Source organism: Podospora bellae-mahoneyi, chromosome 2 (genome assembly GCF_035222275.1).
Source record: "Podospora bellae-mahoneyi strain CBS 112042 chromosome 2, whole genome shotgun sequence".
Lineage (NCBI taxonomy): Eukaryota > Fungi > Ascomycota > Sordariomycetes > Sordariales > Podosporaceae > Podospora > Podospora bellae-mahoneyi.
The window spans coordinates 2,830,193-2,844,098 of NC_085881.1; the positions used below are offsets into that span (position 1 = coordinate 2,830,193).

The following is a 13,906-nucleotide window of genomic DNA, read 5'->3' on the forward strand; positions in this document are numbered from 1 at the left end:
CAGAGAATGCCCAACTCCCGAGTCCAAAGCAAACTTTGTTGGGTGCAATCATGTTGCATAATTCAATCTAGATACCCTTCATCTTCTCCCGCATAAACTCCACGGTAGCCTCCCAAGCCTCCTCGGCCGCCTTGAATCCAGGCACTGCCGTGAAGGCATGGCAAGCACCGGGGTAGATCTTGACGATAGCTTCGCTCCCAGTTATCATCCATTTCATAGCCATCAGCAGAGTATCATCCAGCAATGGGTCCTCGGTCCCGCACAGGAACAATGCCGGCGGGAGCTTGCCTCCCGGTGCACCCTTTGCCAAGCCCCTCATGTCGTCGTAGATGGGCGATATCTGTGGGTTTCGTCGCTCTTCAATCGTCGTGTTCGGGGCGTAAGCCATTGCGAACCCCAACATCTTTGCGTTGTTGACAAGCAGCTGTCGTTCGAAGGTGGTCACCATGGGTAAGTTTTGGGTAACATCAAACCAACCATAAGGAAGGATGAGGCCGGCAATCTTGTGGTTCGGGCGGGCGCGTAAAAGGTGAAAGGCGGTTGTTGCAGCCAGATTACCTCCAGCCGACTCGCCACTGATGAAGAGGAGCCTGGCACCAAAAATATGTTCACCCTTGTCTACAAGATATTCGGCTACGTCGATGCAATCATGGACCTGGGCAGGCCAGGGGTTTTCGGGAGCGAGTCGGTAGTCGACAGAAAGCGCTGTAAGCTGGAAGGTGTTGGCGTATTCTCTGAGTTTTCCATCTTGGCTGCGCGGTGTTAGTTAAGTGTGGATGGTAGCGAGGAAGTGGAAAAGGCTCACTGTTGGTGTGTGCCCAGTACGAAGCCCCCGCCATGGATATGGAGGAAGAGTCCCTTGCTGGGCTGGCCATTATCGGGGGTGTATACGCGTAAGGCGATATCTCGACCTGCATCTCGTGATGAGACAACCACGTCCTTCGCCGCCGGGAGGTAAACCGGGGCAGCGAATCCGGTCTTGCCATTTTCACGCATCTCACGGCACTTCACAGGACCGACTTCTTGCCATGTTGGGCCACTAGAAGTCGCCCTCTCTATGAAGTTGTTAACGCCGATTGTCTCCTCGCTCACATTCTCCAAGGAGAACTTGGAGGCGTCGATGGTGATATCACTCGTCAGCGGCATGGTCATAGTTGGAGGAAAGCGTGTTGTGTGAATTCCTGAGATATCTATCGACAGCCTTGGGCTTGCCAGTTAAATACCTGCGCGACGTGAAGGAGGGGTAACGGTAACCGCGATCTCCGAGGCTACTGGCGCTACCCGAATGTGAACCAACAAAGGTGAAGGAATCAATATTGCTCTGCGAGTGGAACGACATATTAGGCAGACAACTTGCTTAACCCCGCATCTCGATGTCTTTGGGAAGGAAGGTACTGTTCAGCCAGCCCCACCGAGGTGCTTCGACACACACTATCAGTTAGCTACACACTATGGATACCTCGAAAGCTGCTCAACAAACTCCAACTCATGGGGCTCCCCTGACTTTTCTCCTCCGGCTGAACCGCCTCTGAGCTGTTGCCGATTTTATTGGCCTCCAACCATTCCGGATCGATATTCTCGAGGCTCAAATGCGGAGCGACGTCTGCACCGTTCTTCGGTCCCTGTCTGTCCTGGATCGTCCAGCCCATACCCAGGTGTGCCCAGGGGTTCTTGTCCATGTACTGGAACTCAAAGTCCTCATAGCGAGGTTGCTCAATGACTTGCTGGTAATGGAGCGAAGATCCGGGCCAGATGGCGTTGACACGGCCAGTTTCGTTGTTCTTGTACCCTGCCGTGTGACGAACTGTCAGTACCGTAACTAATTGAGTATAGATGTCCAAGAAAACTCACAGCTGCGACATTCATCCGCCCACACGGTGTGTTTCACCCACTCCTGAACATGCTCGTTAAAGCTGTCAGTGATATCTTGCCTCGGTACCCAGCTGCGAAGGTTCTCATTCTGCGTCTTCTTGATCAGCCTGATCGCGTAGTCTGACACGGAATGCAATGGCGCCATGACGCTCCCGTTTTGGATAGGCCAAGTTGGTCCGATGAAGGTCATGAAGTTGGGCATGTCGGGTACCGCCAGCCCAAGATAGGATTCGGGAGCAGTTGCCCACTTGTCCTTCAGGTCAACGCCATTCTTGCCTACAACCGGGAACAGAGGACGATATGTATTGTCGTACCCAGTGGCACAGACAACCGTGTCAACCTTGCGCTCAACGCCATCGGCCCCCACCACACCGTCTTCTGTGCAGCTGACCACAGCGGTAAAGTGTACATGGACATTATCTTTCTGGATGGCTTCCATGTAAGGATCACCAGGCGTGATCCTTCGGCACCCAAAGCCAAACGTGGGGGTGAAACCCTGCAGCAAACGTTGATCCTTGATAATTTCCCCCATACGCTTGCGAAAAAAGCCAGACGCCCCCTTCTGCGCCATGGAACCACTGTAGAAAGCGCCCCAGGTGCCATTCACTTCGCTCTCGATAGCCTTAGCATGGGCAACAAGATGGCCGGGGTTCCGTCTGAACTCGTCACGCTCCTGCTGCGTGTAGATCTTGGATGGCGTGCCTGAGTTGCCGGCCAGAACTCCAAACCAGATACCCGTCCGGACAAAAACGTCGAGGTGCTTTGTGTAAGGCTGCATCCCAGGAACTGTTTGAACCGATGATGCGCCGGAGCCGATGACAGCAACGCGTTCATTTGCCCATTTGTCCTGCTGGTAGTCCTCGGGCCACTGTGCGGTGTGGACTACTCGTCCTTTGAACGTGTCTGTCAGACCGGGGACACCGGGCCACTGCATTCCTACTTGGTTAATTTCCTCTCTAACCCGACGTAACAGAGATGGAGCTGTCCTACCTTTGGAGTGCTCAAGACACCTGTCGCATGCAACAATACATGGCAATGATCCTCAAACTCACGAGGTTCTTGCCCCGGTATCTGCTGCCGTAGCTTGACGGTCCAGATTCCCTCCTCCTCACGCCAGTAGCAGCCTACGACCTCGGTGTAAAAAGACATGTATTTACGGAGATCAAAAGTCTTGCAGACCATGTCGAGATATTTCCACAGATCATCGGAAAAGGCAAAATATCGCGGCCAGTCCGGGTACTATAAGCAGGCACCCACGTTGTCAGTTTCAACCAAGACGGGCTTGGAAGCAAGGACCCTCTCACCAATGCAAATTGGTACGTATACGCATGACTTGGAACATCACAGCCGGCACGTGGGTACTTGTTGGTGAGCCATGTTCCTGGACATCGGTTAGTTCCGAGGCCGGATAGGGTAGAGAAGCTGAGTCTGACCTCCAATGTCTCGGTTCTTCTCATAGATGACATGTTCCACGTTCTGGCAGTCTTTCCGGATACGATATGCCATCAAAATACCAGAAATACCGGCGCCAATAGTCAAGACTCGCAGTTTCCGGTTCTGAGGGTCGTTCCATGTCAGGTGTTGGGGGATGTTGTACACCGGCGCCTCTGCTGCTGGCGCTGGCGAGTGGTTCGGCTGTTGACCCTCGGGGGTTTCTTCTTTCAGGTAAGGGGCCATCGAAAAGTCTCTTGACGAATCTGTATAAGGGCATTGTTGCGTTCATCTTGGGCCGGCAAGCTGCTTTGTTAACATTTTGAGATCCTGCCTTCTCGCACTTGCTAACGGAAAGCGGGCCAGCCCGTGTCGGCCCACGGGCAAAGTTCAGCTATCAGCCGGTCACCGAACCTTCGGCTGCATCTTGGTGTAGTCACACAAAGATGGCAACGCCGCGCCTCCGCTTCGGCTGACATAAGGTAGCTGGCGCATTCAACAAGAGGGGCTTTGCAACAAGGGATTCTCATGCCCACTATTCACTTCACAACACATCTAACCGCTACCTTACTCGTTCAACATCGCAATCAGCAACCATGGCCGTGCCCCCAGCTCCCAAGCCCCCCAGCCTCCTAGGCTACCACCGCATCCTCTCCCCCTTGGCCGGCGTCCGCGTCTCCCCGCTTTGCCTGGGCACCATGAGCTTTGGCGAAGCGTGGAAAGGCCGTCTGGGCGAGTGCACCAAGGACACAGCCTTTGAGATCCTCGATTGCTTCTACAACGCCGGCGGCAACTTTATCGACACGGCCAACTTTTACCAGGATGAGGACAGCGAGAAGTGGCTCGGAGAGTGGATCGAGGCTCGTCAGAACCGCGACGAGCTCGTCATCGCCACAAAGTACACCATGCCCTACCGCCTTCGCGGCCATGAGAAGATCAAGTCCAACTTCCAAGGCAACCAGGTCAAGAGCATGCGACTGTCTCTGGAGGCAAGCTTGAAGAAGCTCAAGACTGACTACGTCGACGTGCTGCTGGTGCATATATGGGATTACACCACCAGCGTCGAGGAGATGATGCAGGGGCTGCATCACCTTGTTTCGAGCGGCAAGGTGTTTTATCTCGGAATCAGTGGCGCTCCAGCGTGGGTTGTGGTGAAGTGCAACGAATGTAGGTCCTCCTTTCTCTGACACAAAGGTCTACGCCAAGCTCCGAGCTAAACAAGATGGAAAAGATGCCCGCCACCATGGCTTGACAAGGTTCAGTGTCTATCAAGGCCATTGGTCCTGCAGCTTCCGCGATATGGAGCGCGAGATTATCCCCATGTGCGAGTCCGAAGGTCTCGGCATCATGCCATGGGGTGTTCTCGGTCGCGGGCAGTTCAGGTCATCCGAGGAGTATGCTCGCGAGGGCCGCAAGATGGGCCCCCAGGACGAGACGCATCGCCGCATGACTGCGAAGCTGAGCGAGCTTGCTGAGAGAAAGAACACGGTTCCGACTAGCATTGCCCTCGCTTACGTGATGCACAAGGTGCCCTACGTTTTCCCCGTCCTTGGTGGTCGGAAGGTTGAGCATCTCAAGAGCAACATTGAGGCCCTTAGCATCGAGCTGACCGCTGAGGAAATCCAAGAGATTGATAACTCTGAGCCGTTTGATCCTGGCTATCCGCTGAACTTTTTGTTCGAGACCCCAGCGCAGAGATACCGTTTGGATATGTCTGCGAGGCATATTTGGCAGTTGACATGCAACACCAGGTTGGAGACAGTTTCAAAGCCAAGAGTGAGTTATTCATGTCGTTCCTCAGCCGACTAAAGAGAAGTTACTGACTGTTGATATAGCCCATTGAACCTAAGCAGGGGATGAAACAGTTTGATTTGTAGACTTGGATTGGGAAACGTGGACAGGATGGAGCACAGATCCTAGATACTTCGATGATTGAAAACGCAATATGGTATTCCTTCCCAGCTGAACGCAAACTAGGTGCGAGCAGTGTGACGTCCACTCAAAGCCATGTTGTGGCAGTTGTGACATGAGTAAATTCATGAACAAGTTCCATGTCCGGACTGTCTATAGAAATAATAGGCTTGCATGCACGATGGGCCTGACAACAAAAGTCGATTGCAAGCGAGATCCTGATGTCGGCTTTGGCTCTGAAGCACCCCGAGCGGTTTCTTGAGCCAGGGAACTCTCGAAAGCCCCGTCGTCATGAATCAGCCCGGTCACCAAGGCACACAGGTTCCCGGCACCGGTGCCCGAGGATGTACGCTGTGGGTCGTAACTCAGGCAAGGCTATAACTCTCTGACTTCTTCTAATCAACTTGCCTGGTACACTCACCTATCACTTTACTCATCACTCTATCTGCCACTTTATATTTTCCCACCACAACCACGCCACAATGACGCAAACCACCCCAACCACCACCCCCTCCTCCCCACCATCATCACCAAAAGACCCCTTCCGCCTCGACGGCAAAGTAGCCCTAGTAACCGGCTCCGGCCGCGGCATAGGCGCAGGAATAGCCCTCGCCCTCGCCCACCGCGGCGCAAAGCTCATCATCAACTACGCGCACTCATCCGCGCCAGCCGAAGCCCTCGTCTCCGAAATCAAAGCCCTCGGCCCCGGCTCCGACGCCATCGCCATCAAAGCCGACGTCTCTGACGTGGACCAAATCACGGCGCTCATGTCCCAGGCCGTCGCCCATTTTGGCAAGCTCGACATCGTCGCCTCCAACAGCGGTGTTGTGTCCTTTGGTCATTTGAAGGATGTCACCCCTGAGGAGTTTGACAGGGTTTTTGGCGTGAACACGAGGGGGCAGTTTTTTGTTGCGAGGGAGGCGTATAGACATTTGGAGGTGGGGGGACGGATTATACTGACTAGCTCGAATACAGCGAGTGTGAAGGGGGTGCCGAGGCATGCTGTTTATAGTGGTTCTAAGGGGGCGGTGGAGACTTTTGTGAGGTGTTTGGTATGTTTTTTTTTTTTTTTTTGTTTTTTTTTAAAAAAAAATTACAATTCACGGAGAAGGATGGGAAAAAGATGATGTTAACAACTGGGTCTGTCAAGGCCATCGACTGCGGAGACAAAAAGATCACCGTCAATGCTGTCGCGCCTGGGGCGATCAAGACGGACATGTATGCTGCTGTGGCTCGCGAGTACATCCCTGGTGGGGAGAACTTTACCGACGAGCAGGTTGATGAGGTATGATATTCCTTTCGCTCTCTGTAACTTGAGTTGTACTAATCCCATTTCTTCTCTCTCAAAACAGTGTGCAGCTTGGCTGTCGCCCCTTCAGCGGGTGGGACTGCCTGACGATGTTGCCCGCGCGGTGTGCTTTCTAGCCTCGGACGCTGCCGAATGGGTCAATGGCAAGATCATCGGCATTGATGGTGGTGCGTTTAGGTAACCGAGTCGATCGTTGGTCGCGGATTCAGAGATTAGTAAGGGTGCTGCGCGCATTTCGGTCACCGAAGGGTCGTATGATCCCCGAGTAGCAGGGATCACACCAAGCTTGAACACCATTCGTGCCCGCATTTTTAATGTGTTCTCCCTTTTACTTTCAGAACGGGAACTTCGTTATGTTGCATTTCTGCACCTATATGCTCGAAATATCCAAGAAATCGGTTACAATGACATGCGTACAAAGCGGCACCGGATTATGACCCAAATGTGCCCTAAACCCGCCGTTGGACAAGACTATTCACAAAGCGGCTTGATCATTATAGATAATCAATCCTACCAAAAACAGGCGGCGCAATACTTTGCCATTTATCTCCACATGGGGATGATGTCACAAGCCACCTTAAACCCCCTGAAACACTCTTGAACCCCTATTCCCCCCTCTTCCCAGGAGGAACATTCGCCATAGCCTCCTCCGCCAACACCGGCCTCCCTGCCACATCAGAAAAAATTGGCTGCTCATAAACATGTAAAAACCACTTCGTACACGCCGGGTGTGCACCCCGCCACTCCCCGTCCAAAAAGAACCTAAATGCCCCAGCAATAATCCCCGCCACAAACAGATCAGCAAGGGAGAGTGTTTCCCCAACGAGATAAGAAGTCGTCTTCGCAGCGAGGTGGTCCTCGATGATCTGAAGTCTCTTGAGTGTTGCTTGCCTGTTGAGCTCGACTTCTTCCTGCACAAAGGGTGAGCGACCGATCAAGGGGTTGAACCACCCGCCGAGGGAGGGGAGGATCTCCGAGTTGGCGAAGGACATCCAGCGGAGGATGCTGGCGTGGTTTTCGGTGTTGCCGGAGCCGAGGAGGGGGGTGGTTTTGTCTTGGGATGTGACTGCATATGAGGGTTAGTAACGCGAGAGAGAGAGAGAAGATAGATTGGGTGGGAGAATGTACTGTAGATGGCAATTGCGATGCACTCGGACAGGATGAAACCGTTTGCGCCGACGAATGTGGGGATTTTGCCGAGGGGGTTTAGCTTTAGGTATTCTTCTGGCGCCTGTTGGGATGAGGTGATTGTCACGAGGTCCAGTGGGAGGTTGGAAGCTTTGGCAACTGCCAGGATGGCTGTTGAACGGGGGTTGAACTGTGGTCTGTGTCAGCGTTGTGGTTTGAAGGTATTGCAAGAGATGAACCATCATACAGGGCGCGTGTACAGGATACCGAAGGCCATGATGGAGAAGTGTGGTTGGAAATGCTAGCAAGTCAGGTGCTGGCAAGACCGCTTCCGGGGTGAATGGCTTAGCTGCGGAGGATGCCTAAGCAAGACTTGATATCAAGTATGAGATTGATAGCTAAGCTAGGTAGCCTGGGCACATTCTTGTTCCTATATCTCTCGGTAGATGCAGTGGTCCCCGACTGGATCAGATGCCGACTGTCTCGTTCCGACATCCCATAACCACGGCCCTCAAGCTCTCCCGGTCCGTGAATATATCCTCATCCTCAGCAACCTCCGGCAGCGACATAATGGGTACGAAATCTCTAAATGCCTCTTCGCTCGCAAAGTTTATAATGGCGAAGCCATCAAAGTTGATATTTTCTGGCTTTCCGACCAACATGTTCAAGGGGTACGTAGGGCTCGCCGAATCCCGAGCAAGATAGTGACGGGTGTGAGACAAGGGAAATCGGGGGCCGGCGAGAGACTGGAGCAGAGGGACATGAACATTTTCCCAGTGGTCCTTGAACTGCTCGGGTGATATGTCTGACTTGCGGGTAACGAAGATGATGATTGTATATGGCTTCGAGCTGAAAGACATGGCGGCGGCTGTGGAAAGCGATTAGGGCTCAAGGGCCTGATGCGGAGATAAAAATTGGTTGAAGAAAAAACGCAGTCTCCTTGGTTTTGTCCCGAAGTCTAGGTAAGTGCCTGCACGTCTTCGGAAGCCGACCTGCGCCACATGCGCACAGCAGTCGGACTTTGAACCGAATGGTAGCCACCCTGTACCACCCAGAGATTACATTTGTTCTACCTAAGGTGAAACGTCTAGATCGCGAGGGCATCACTTTTCACGATAGGCTGGGAAATCTTCCCTGATTTGTCCGGTGAAACGACCATCCCACAAACAATAGTAATCACGATGTATGCATCACAGGTTTTTGTGCTTGGTGCCATAAGTGCCCTACTTCTCTTCGTAACGAGATTCTATGCCGCTCGCAAGCAAGTATGGAAGCTGAAGAGCGCCAATCTCGTGAGTTCTGGCCTGACACCATGCCCTGCCCAGTAAGCTAATCTGTTTTGGCAGCCAATGCCAGAGTTCAAGCTCACGTCTGGTCACTTCCTGGCTTTGAAGGAGACTGTCAAGACTCTTCCGAAAAACGCAACCCTGCACACGGTCATGATGCAACTGTCAAAGAAGTTTCCCTCCGGAATGTTCTACATCAACATGTGGCCTTTTAGCGGCACGTGGCTTGTGGTGACGACGCCCTCGGGAGCTTCACAATGTCAAACTTTGAATCTTATCAAGCCATTGATTCTCACGAAACCACTGGAAACCATCGGCGGTGGGCCAAGCCTGATCACCATGAATGGAGAGACGCATAAGAAATGGCGTAGTCTATTCAACCCAGGATTTAGCCCCAGCTATCTCGTGGGGCTGGCTCCGATGATTGCGGAGGAAGTGGCTGTATTTTGCCGTTTGTTGAGGGAACAGGCTGGGAACAAGAACGCGGAGGTGCTAAAGTTGGAAGATCTGACATTACGCCTAACAGTTGACACGATTGGAGCCGTTGCTCTGTGAGTCTAGCAAAGGTTATTACCAGATCGTCGAATGTCTGCTAACGGCCATGCGTGCCCCCTACAGAGACACAAGGCTACACCATCAGACAAAGGATAGCCAACTTGCTCTGGCACTTCAGCGGCAAATCGAATGGACATCATTCGGGACCACCTTTAACCCATTCAAACGCCACCTCACCATCCGCCCCTTGGTGCTGTGGTACAACAACCGCATCATGGATCGGCTCATTGGCCAGGAAATCGACAAGAGATACACTGAGCATCTGCAGGATCAAGGCTCAGGTGAAAGGCGCTCCAAATCCGTCATGTCGCTCGTGCTGGCTCAGTTCCTAGAAGAAGCCCAAGTCAAAGGCGCCCCGCCCCCTCTATCCGAGTTCAAGAAACTAGTTGCGCCCCAACTGCGCGGATTCCTGTTTGCTGGCCGAGACACGACGAGTAGCACCCTTCTCTATTGTTTTCACCTCTTGGCTACGCATCCCGAAGCGCTCAAAAGACTCCGCAGCGAGCACGGTGAAGTCTTTGGCGACAGGCTGAACGCGTCAAAAGCCCATCAGGCCATTGCAAAGGAACCTCAACGGCTCAACCAACTGCCGTACACGACAGCGGTGATCAAGGAAGCGCTTCGGCTGTTTCCTCCCTCTGCGTCTCTACGCGAAGGCCGCGCTGGAGTCGATCTTGTGGATGAGAAAGGAAGGCGGTATCCCACCGAGGGATGCAACGTGTGGACGCTGACAGTGGCGCTGCATCACAATGCCGTTTATTGGAAGCAGGCCGAGTCCTTTGTGCCAGAGCGGTGGTTGGTGGGACCTGAGGATCCCATGTACCCCGTCAAGGGGGCGTGGAGGGCGTTTGAGCTTGGCCCTAGGGCTTGCATTGGGCAGACGTTGGCGCTGATGGAACTTCGAGTTGCGCTGGTGATGACACTCTCCGAGTTTGATATCACTCCGGCGTACGAGGATTGGGATAGGATGCATCCGAGGCCGGGTGTCAAGGTGGTGAATGGAAATAGGGCCTATCAGGCAGAGAAGGGTGGTGGTGGTGCGCATCCTGCTGATGGATTTCCTTGTCGGGTTATGCTTCGCGACATGGATGGTAAGAGAGGGTGACGTTCAGGGGTAATGCACCATTCTTCAGCTTTCCCATGTCAACACTCGATATATTCAGAAATACCAAATCATCTTTCTTATTCCCTCTCACTTGGAACGAACAGGTGACAAATGCCCATGAACGTGTTTATTTCTTACCATGACCTACTGCCCCTGAGCAGCCCCTGGCTAACCCTTGGCTAACCCCCTGAATCCAGGATCCACTATCCACAAGATCACCAGCCTCCTCAATCAAAGCCGGTCGACACATTACACAGGCGCCATTACCTCACTTTCCAGCCAAAATATCAGCAGCAATCTTCTCCGCCAATGCGTACACCGTCCCCATAGGCTGCCCATCAATCGCAAACGGGAACGCCGACGCATCCACCACCCGAACACCATCCACCCCCAAAACCCTCGCATTCGAGTCCACCACCGCATTCGGATCATCCCTCTTCCCCATAGCGCAAGTCCCCACACCAGCGTAATACGCATCCGACGTCTCAGCAATATAATTGTAAATCTCCTCATCAGTCTGATACCTCTCCCCAGGCAGAATCTCCGGCCCATCAATCACCTCTTGCATCGTCTCCGACGCCACAATAGCCCTGCACCGGCGAAACGCAGCAACAGCCATCTCCTTATCCCTCGGATCGTCCAACCAACGGGGATCAACAATTGGATTCTGCGCCGTATCAGTACTATTAATCGTCACCGACCCCCGACTGAACGTCGTCATCAGCGCCGCCGACATGCTAAAGTAATTCTTCCCATCATACTGCGGGACAAACGTGTCGTCCAAGGCAATGTAGGAAAAAGTCGGCCAGTCCTCAGGGAATTCTTTTTCGATATCTGCCGCCGTCGAGTCCTTGAGCATGCCGGGCTGGTGCTTCTCAAAGGCAAAGTAGTCCTGCCCGGGGTTGGTCAGCAGCCCGGTGCGGAAGTTGTTGTACTCGTAGATGGACCGGGGGAGGGTCTCCTTGCTGCCCATCAGCTGGCTGTGGCTTTCTACTTTTACCGGGCTGGTCGGGCCGAGGATGATGGTGTCTTGCATGTTCTTGCCGACGCCGGGGCGGTCGGAGAGGACGGGGATGTCGAGCTTCTCGAGGGTGTCCCGGGGTCCGATGCCCGAGACCATCAGGAGCTGGGGGGAGCGCATCACGCCGGCGGAGAGGATGACTTCTTTTTTGGCGCCAATGGTCCACTCGAAGCCGTCGGTGCTCACCTTGACGCCGGTTGCCTTTTTCTTGTCGTCGAATAAGATCTTCTTGACGAGGGTGCGAGTGTAGAAGTTGAGGTTGTTGCTCTCGAGGAGGGCGTCGTGGAGGTAGGAGGTGGATGCTGTCTCGCGGCGCCGGGTGTAAGGGTTGATGGTGTGCGTGATGTAGGACCGGCCGAGCAGGTTGCCGTCGGAGAAGCCTTGCACTTCGGGAAAGCCCAGTTTGGCGAGTGCCTTGTCCACCCAGGACGAGATGGCGTTAGTCCAGTAGGGGTAGGCGACGTGGACTGGCCCGCCGGACTCGGAGAATGCAGAAAGGTTGTTGACGGCAGTGGCATTGGCAGGTCTTGGGTTTGTGTTGGGGCCGGAAAACGTTACGCTTTTCTGGAAGTACGGCAGCCAGTTGTCCCAGGTGTATGCATCGTCACCGACCTGCTCGGCCCATTTCTTGTAGGCCCCTTTCGAGCCGCGGTGATAGAGCATCGCGCCGCGGGCTGTGCTGCCACCTAGTGTCTTTCCCTGCATGTAAAACATGGCTCTTTTGGCGAGACCCTACAATGATGCGTTAGCTCTCCTGTTCCTCTGAGTGTCCATAGAGAGGGTATACATACTGGCTGTGGCACAGTGTACTGATACCAGTCAAATAAGGGGTTCTTCACGTGGCCATTATCGAAGAAGTAGTTGAACAGATACATGGGCACCTCGGTCATATTTCCCCCCTCAATCTCGTAGAAACCGCCTGCTTCGATCACAGCCACCGAGTTGGCGTTGTCTTCGGAAAGTCGCTTGGCCATCGCTAAGCCAGCAGTGCCGCCGCCAACAATCACGTAGTCGAATGATTGCCCTGGCCAACCGTAGGGCCCGAAGTGCGAGCTAAGCAAGTCTTTTGCCTGGATACGACCATCCATGCGAGCTTCATCATGGTTTTTTGTCGTGGTGAACAGGGACGAGACTCGAGGAATAGCATTGAAGGCAGAGAGATACAGCGGCTGCTGTGTTGCAGTGGCAATGCCAACGCTGATTGTCCGCGACAGGGCGACGAGGTAGAGTGGTAGGGATCTCATTTTGAGCGTCAAGTGGGTAGGTAATGTTAACAGTTCGGCAAAGCTGGAATATAGTTGAACACTACTAGTGAGATCAAGTAAATCTATATAGCCAAGAGAGTCTCTTTTGGCTATGTAGGTACCTACCCATCTCGGATTCCAATCTGTTCAATTGCTATATGTCGGACCGTATTGTGCCTCCGTCTATCGGTCTCCAGCTTTGAGGGTGTATACCCTAGTAGGGTTCGCTTTCCGGAGACAGAGCGAGCCGCATACCGATGGTGCCGACTTTCGCGGTGGCCGTTTGCAGCTCTGTATAAAGTTGAACCCAATGTCGCTCCCAATGTCGTTCGGTCAACGACGTCTTGCTCAAAACACCTTCACACGAATAATCGCACACCATGGCCGGTATTGGAGTCGAGGCAATCGCAGTCGTGACAGGATGCTTCCTCTCGGGTAAGGATCAACCCCGTCCTGAAGCTACAAGGCGACAAACTAAGCATCTGCGCGCGCAGGAGCCATCATGAGCGTCTTCCTGATCACAATTCCGGTGCTCATCGCAACGACAAAGGAGCCGACGAAGTTGGTCAACCAATGGAGACGTGTGTATCTCAGCGGTCACGTCAAAGGACCGGCCATAGCAACCACTACGGGTCTTGTCTACGTCTATGCGGCCTGGAGCAAATACGCAGCCGGCGAGCCGTGGCGTGTTTTTGCCCTCGCCGGAGCGACGACGGTTTCCATCGTGCCTTACACCTTGACTTTTATGCAAGGGATCAACAATGCGCTTTTCCGTGCCGATGCTCTGACTGGCAAGGGAGTTGAGCCCTCGTGGGCCGATGCCGAGACGTTGGTGCTTCGATGGGGCCGGCTTAATGCTATTCGGGCGTTGATTCCTCTCGCCGGGGGGATCATTGGACTTTTGGGCACTTGCCAGGTGTTGTCATTTTAGAGTACCTAGCAGGAGTGTCAGGTATCAGAACTGAGAATATGGTGTAACCCCGCGATAAGGAAATGCATGTGGTCAGCTTGTGCCGCCCCCAGACCGTGCTGTTCTGTTGGCAT

The 13,906-nt window shown here is 53.6% G+C and overlaps 9 protein-coding genes across 9 annotated transcripts; 4 read left to right on the forward strand and 5 right to left on the reverse strand.

Annotated features, from left to right (window-relative positions):
* Positions 1 to 67: 67 nt before the first annotated feature.
* QC761_207210 (uncharacterized protein) lies at positions 68 to 1,152 on the reverse strand (the record flags this gene model as incomplete). The annotated part of the gene is made up of 2 exons (XM_062876464.1): positions 68 to 752; positions 806 to 1,152. 2 exons carry the CDS (start codon positions 1,150 to 1,152, stop codon positions 68 to 70), a joined length of 1,032 nt encoding a protein of 343 aa, XP_062735060.1.
* A 290-nt stretch (positions 1,153 to 1,442) lies between these two features.
* Positions 1,443 to 3,645, reverse strand: QC761_207220 (uncharacterized protein; the record flags this gene model as incomplete). The annotated part of the gene is made up of 4 exons (XM_062876465.1): positions 3,306 to 3,645; positions 2,863 to 3,253; positions 1,852 to 2,800; positions 1,443 to 1,789 (listed from the first exon to the last, which is right to left on the reverse strand). Exons 2-4 carry the CDS (start codon positions 3,052 to 3,054, stop codon positions 1,443 to 1,445), a joined length of 1,488 nt encoding a protein of 495 aa, XP_062735061.1. The 5' UTR covers positions 3,055 to 3,253; positions 3,306 to 3,645.
* Positions 3,646 to 3,899: 254 nt separating this feature from the next.
* Positions 3,900 to 5,409, forward strand: QC761_207230 (uncharacterized protein; the record flags this gene model as incomplete). The annotated part of the gene is made up of 3 exons (XM_062876466.1): positions 3,900 to 4,470; positions 4,535 to 5,079; positions 5,139 to 5,409. The coding sequence occupies 3 exons, from the start codon at positions 3,900 to 3,902 to the stop codon at positions 5,178 to 5,180; spliced, it is 1,158 nt and encodes a 385-aa protein (XP_062735062.1). The 3' UTR covers positions 5,181 to 5,409.
* A 30-nt stretch (positions 5,410 to 5,439) lies between these two features.
* QC761_207240 (uncharacterized protein) lies at positions 5,440 to 6,846 on the forward strand. The gene is made up of 3 exons (XM_062876467.1): positions 5,440 to 6,266; positions 6,365 to 6,499; positions 6,567 to 6,846. Exons 1-3 carry the CDS (start codon positions 5,697 to 5,699, stop codon positions 6,702 to 6,704), a joined length of 843 nt encoding a protein of 280 aa, XP_062735063.1. The 5' UTR covers positions 5,440 to 5,696; the 3' UTR covers positions 6,705 to 6,846.
* A 282-nt stretch (positions 6,847 to 7,128) lies between these two features.
* TEF4_1 (elongation factor EF-1 gamma subunit) lies at positions 7,129 to 7,928 on the reverse strand (the record flags this gene model as incomplete). The annotated part of the gene is made up of 3 exons (XM_062876468.1): positions 7,129 to 7,589; positions 7,652 to 7,841; positions 7,899 to 7,928. The coding sequence occupies 3 exons, from the start codon at positions 7,926 to 7,928 to the stop codon at positions 7,129 to 7,131; spliced, it is 681 nt and encodes a 226-aa protein (XP_062735064.1).
* A 190-nt stretch (positions 7,929 to 8,118) lies between these two features.
* QC761_207255 (uncharacterized protein) lies at positions 8,119 to 8,511 on the reverse strand (the record flags this gene model as incomplete). The annotated part of the gene is made up of 1 exon (XM_062876469.1): positions 8,119 to 8,511. One exon carries the CDS (start codon positions 8,509 to 8,511, stop codon positions 8,119 to 8,121), a length of 393 nt encoding a protein of 130 aa, XP_062735065.1.
* Positions 8,512 to 8,713: 202 nt separating this feature from the next.
* On the forward strand, positions 8,714 to 10,644 carry QC761_207260 (uncharacterized protein). Its single transcript, XM_062876470.1, has 3 exons — positions 8,714 to 8,943; positions 8,998 to 9,488; positions 9,556 to 10,644. Exons 1-3 carry the CDS (start codon positions 8,833 to 8,835, stop codon positions 10,595 to 10,597), a joined length of 1,644 nt encoding a protein of 547 aa, XP_062735066.1. The 5' UTR covers positions 8,714 to 8,832; the 3' UTR covers positions 10,598 to 10,644.
* QC761_207270 (uncharacterized protein) lies at positions 10,630 to 13,870 on the reverse strand. The gene is made up of 2 exons (XM_062876471.1): positions 12,410 to 13,870; positions 10,630 to 12,350 (listed from the first exon to the last, which is right to left on the reverse strand). The coding sequence occupies exons 1-2, from the start codon at positions 12,860 to 12,862 to the stop codon at positions 10,866 to 10,868; spliced, it is 1,938 nt and encodes a 645-aa protein (XP_062735067.1). The 5' UTR covers positions 12,863 to 13,870; the 3' UTR covers positions 10,630 to 10,865.
* Positions 13,013 to 13,793, forward strand: QC761_207280 (uncharacterized protein; the record flags this gene model as incomplete). The annotated part of the gene is made up of 2 exons (XM_062876472.1): positions 13,013 to 13,297; positions 13,357 to 13,793. The coding sequence occupies exons 1-2, from the start codon at positions 13,243 to 13,245 to the stop codon at positions 13,791 to 13,793; spliced, it is 492 nt and encodes a 163-aa protein (XP_062735068.1). The 5' UTR covers positions 13,013 to 13,242.
* Positions 13,871 to 13,906: the final 36 nt, after the last annotated feature.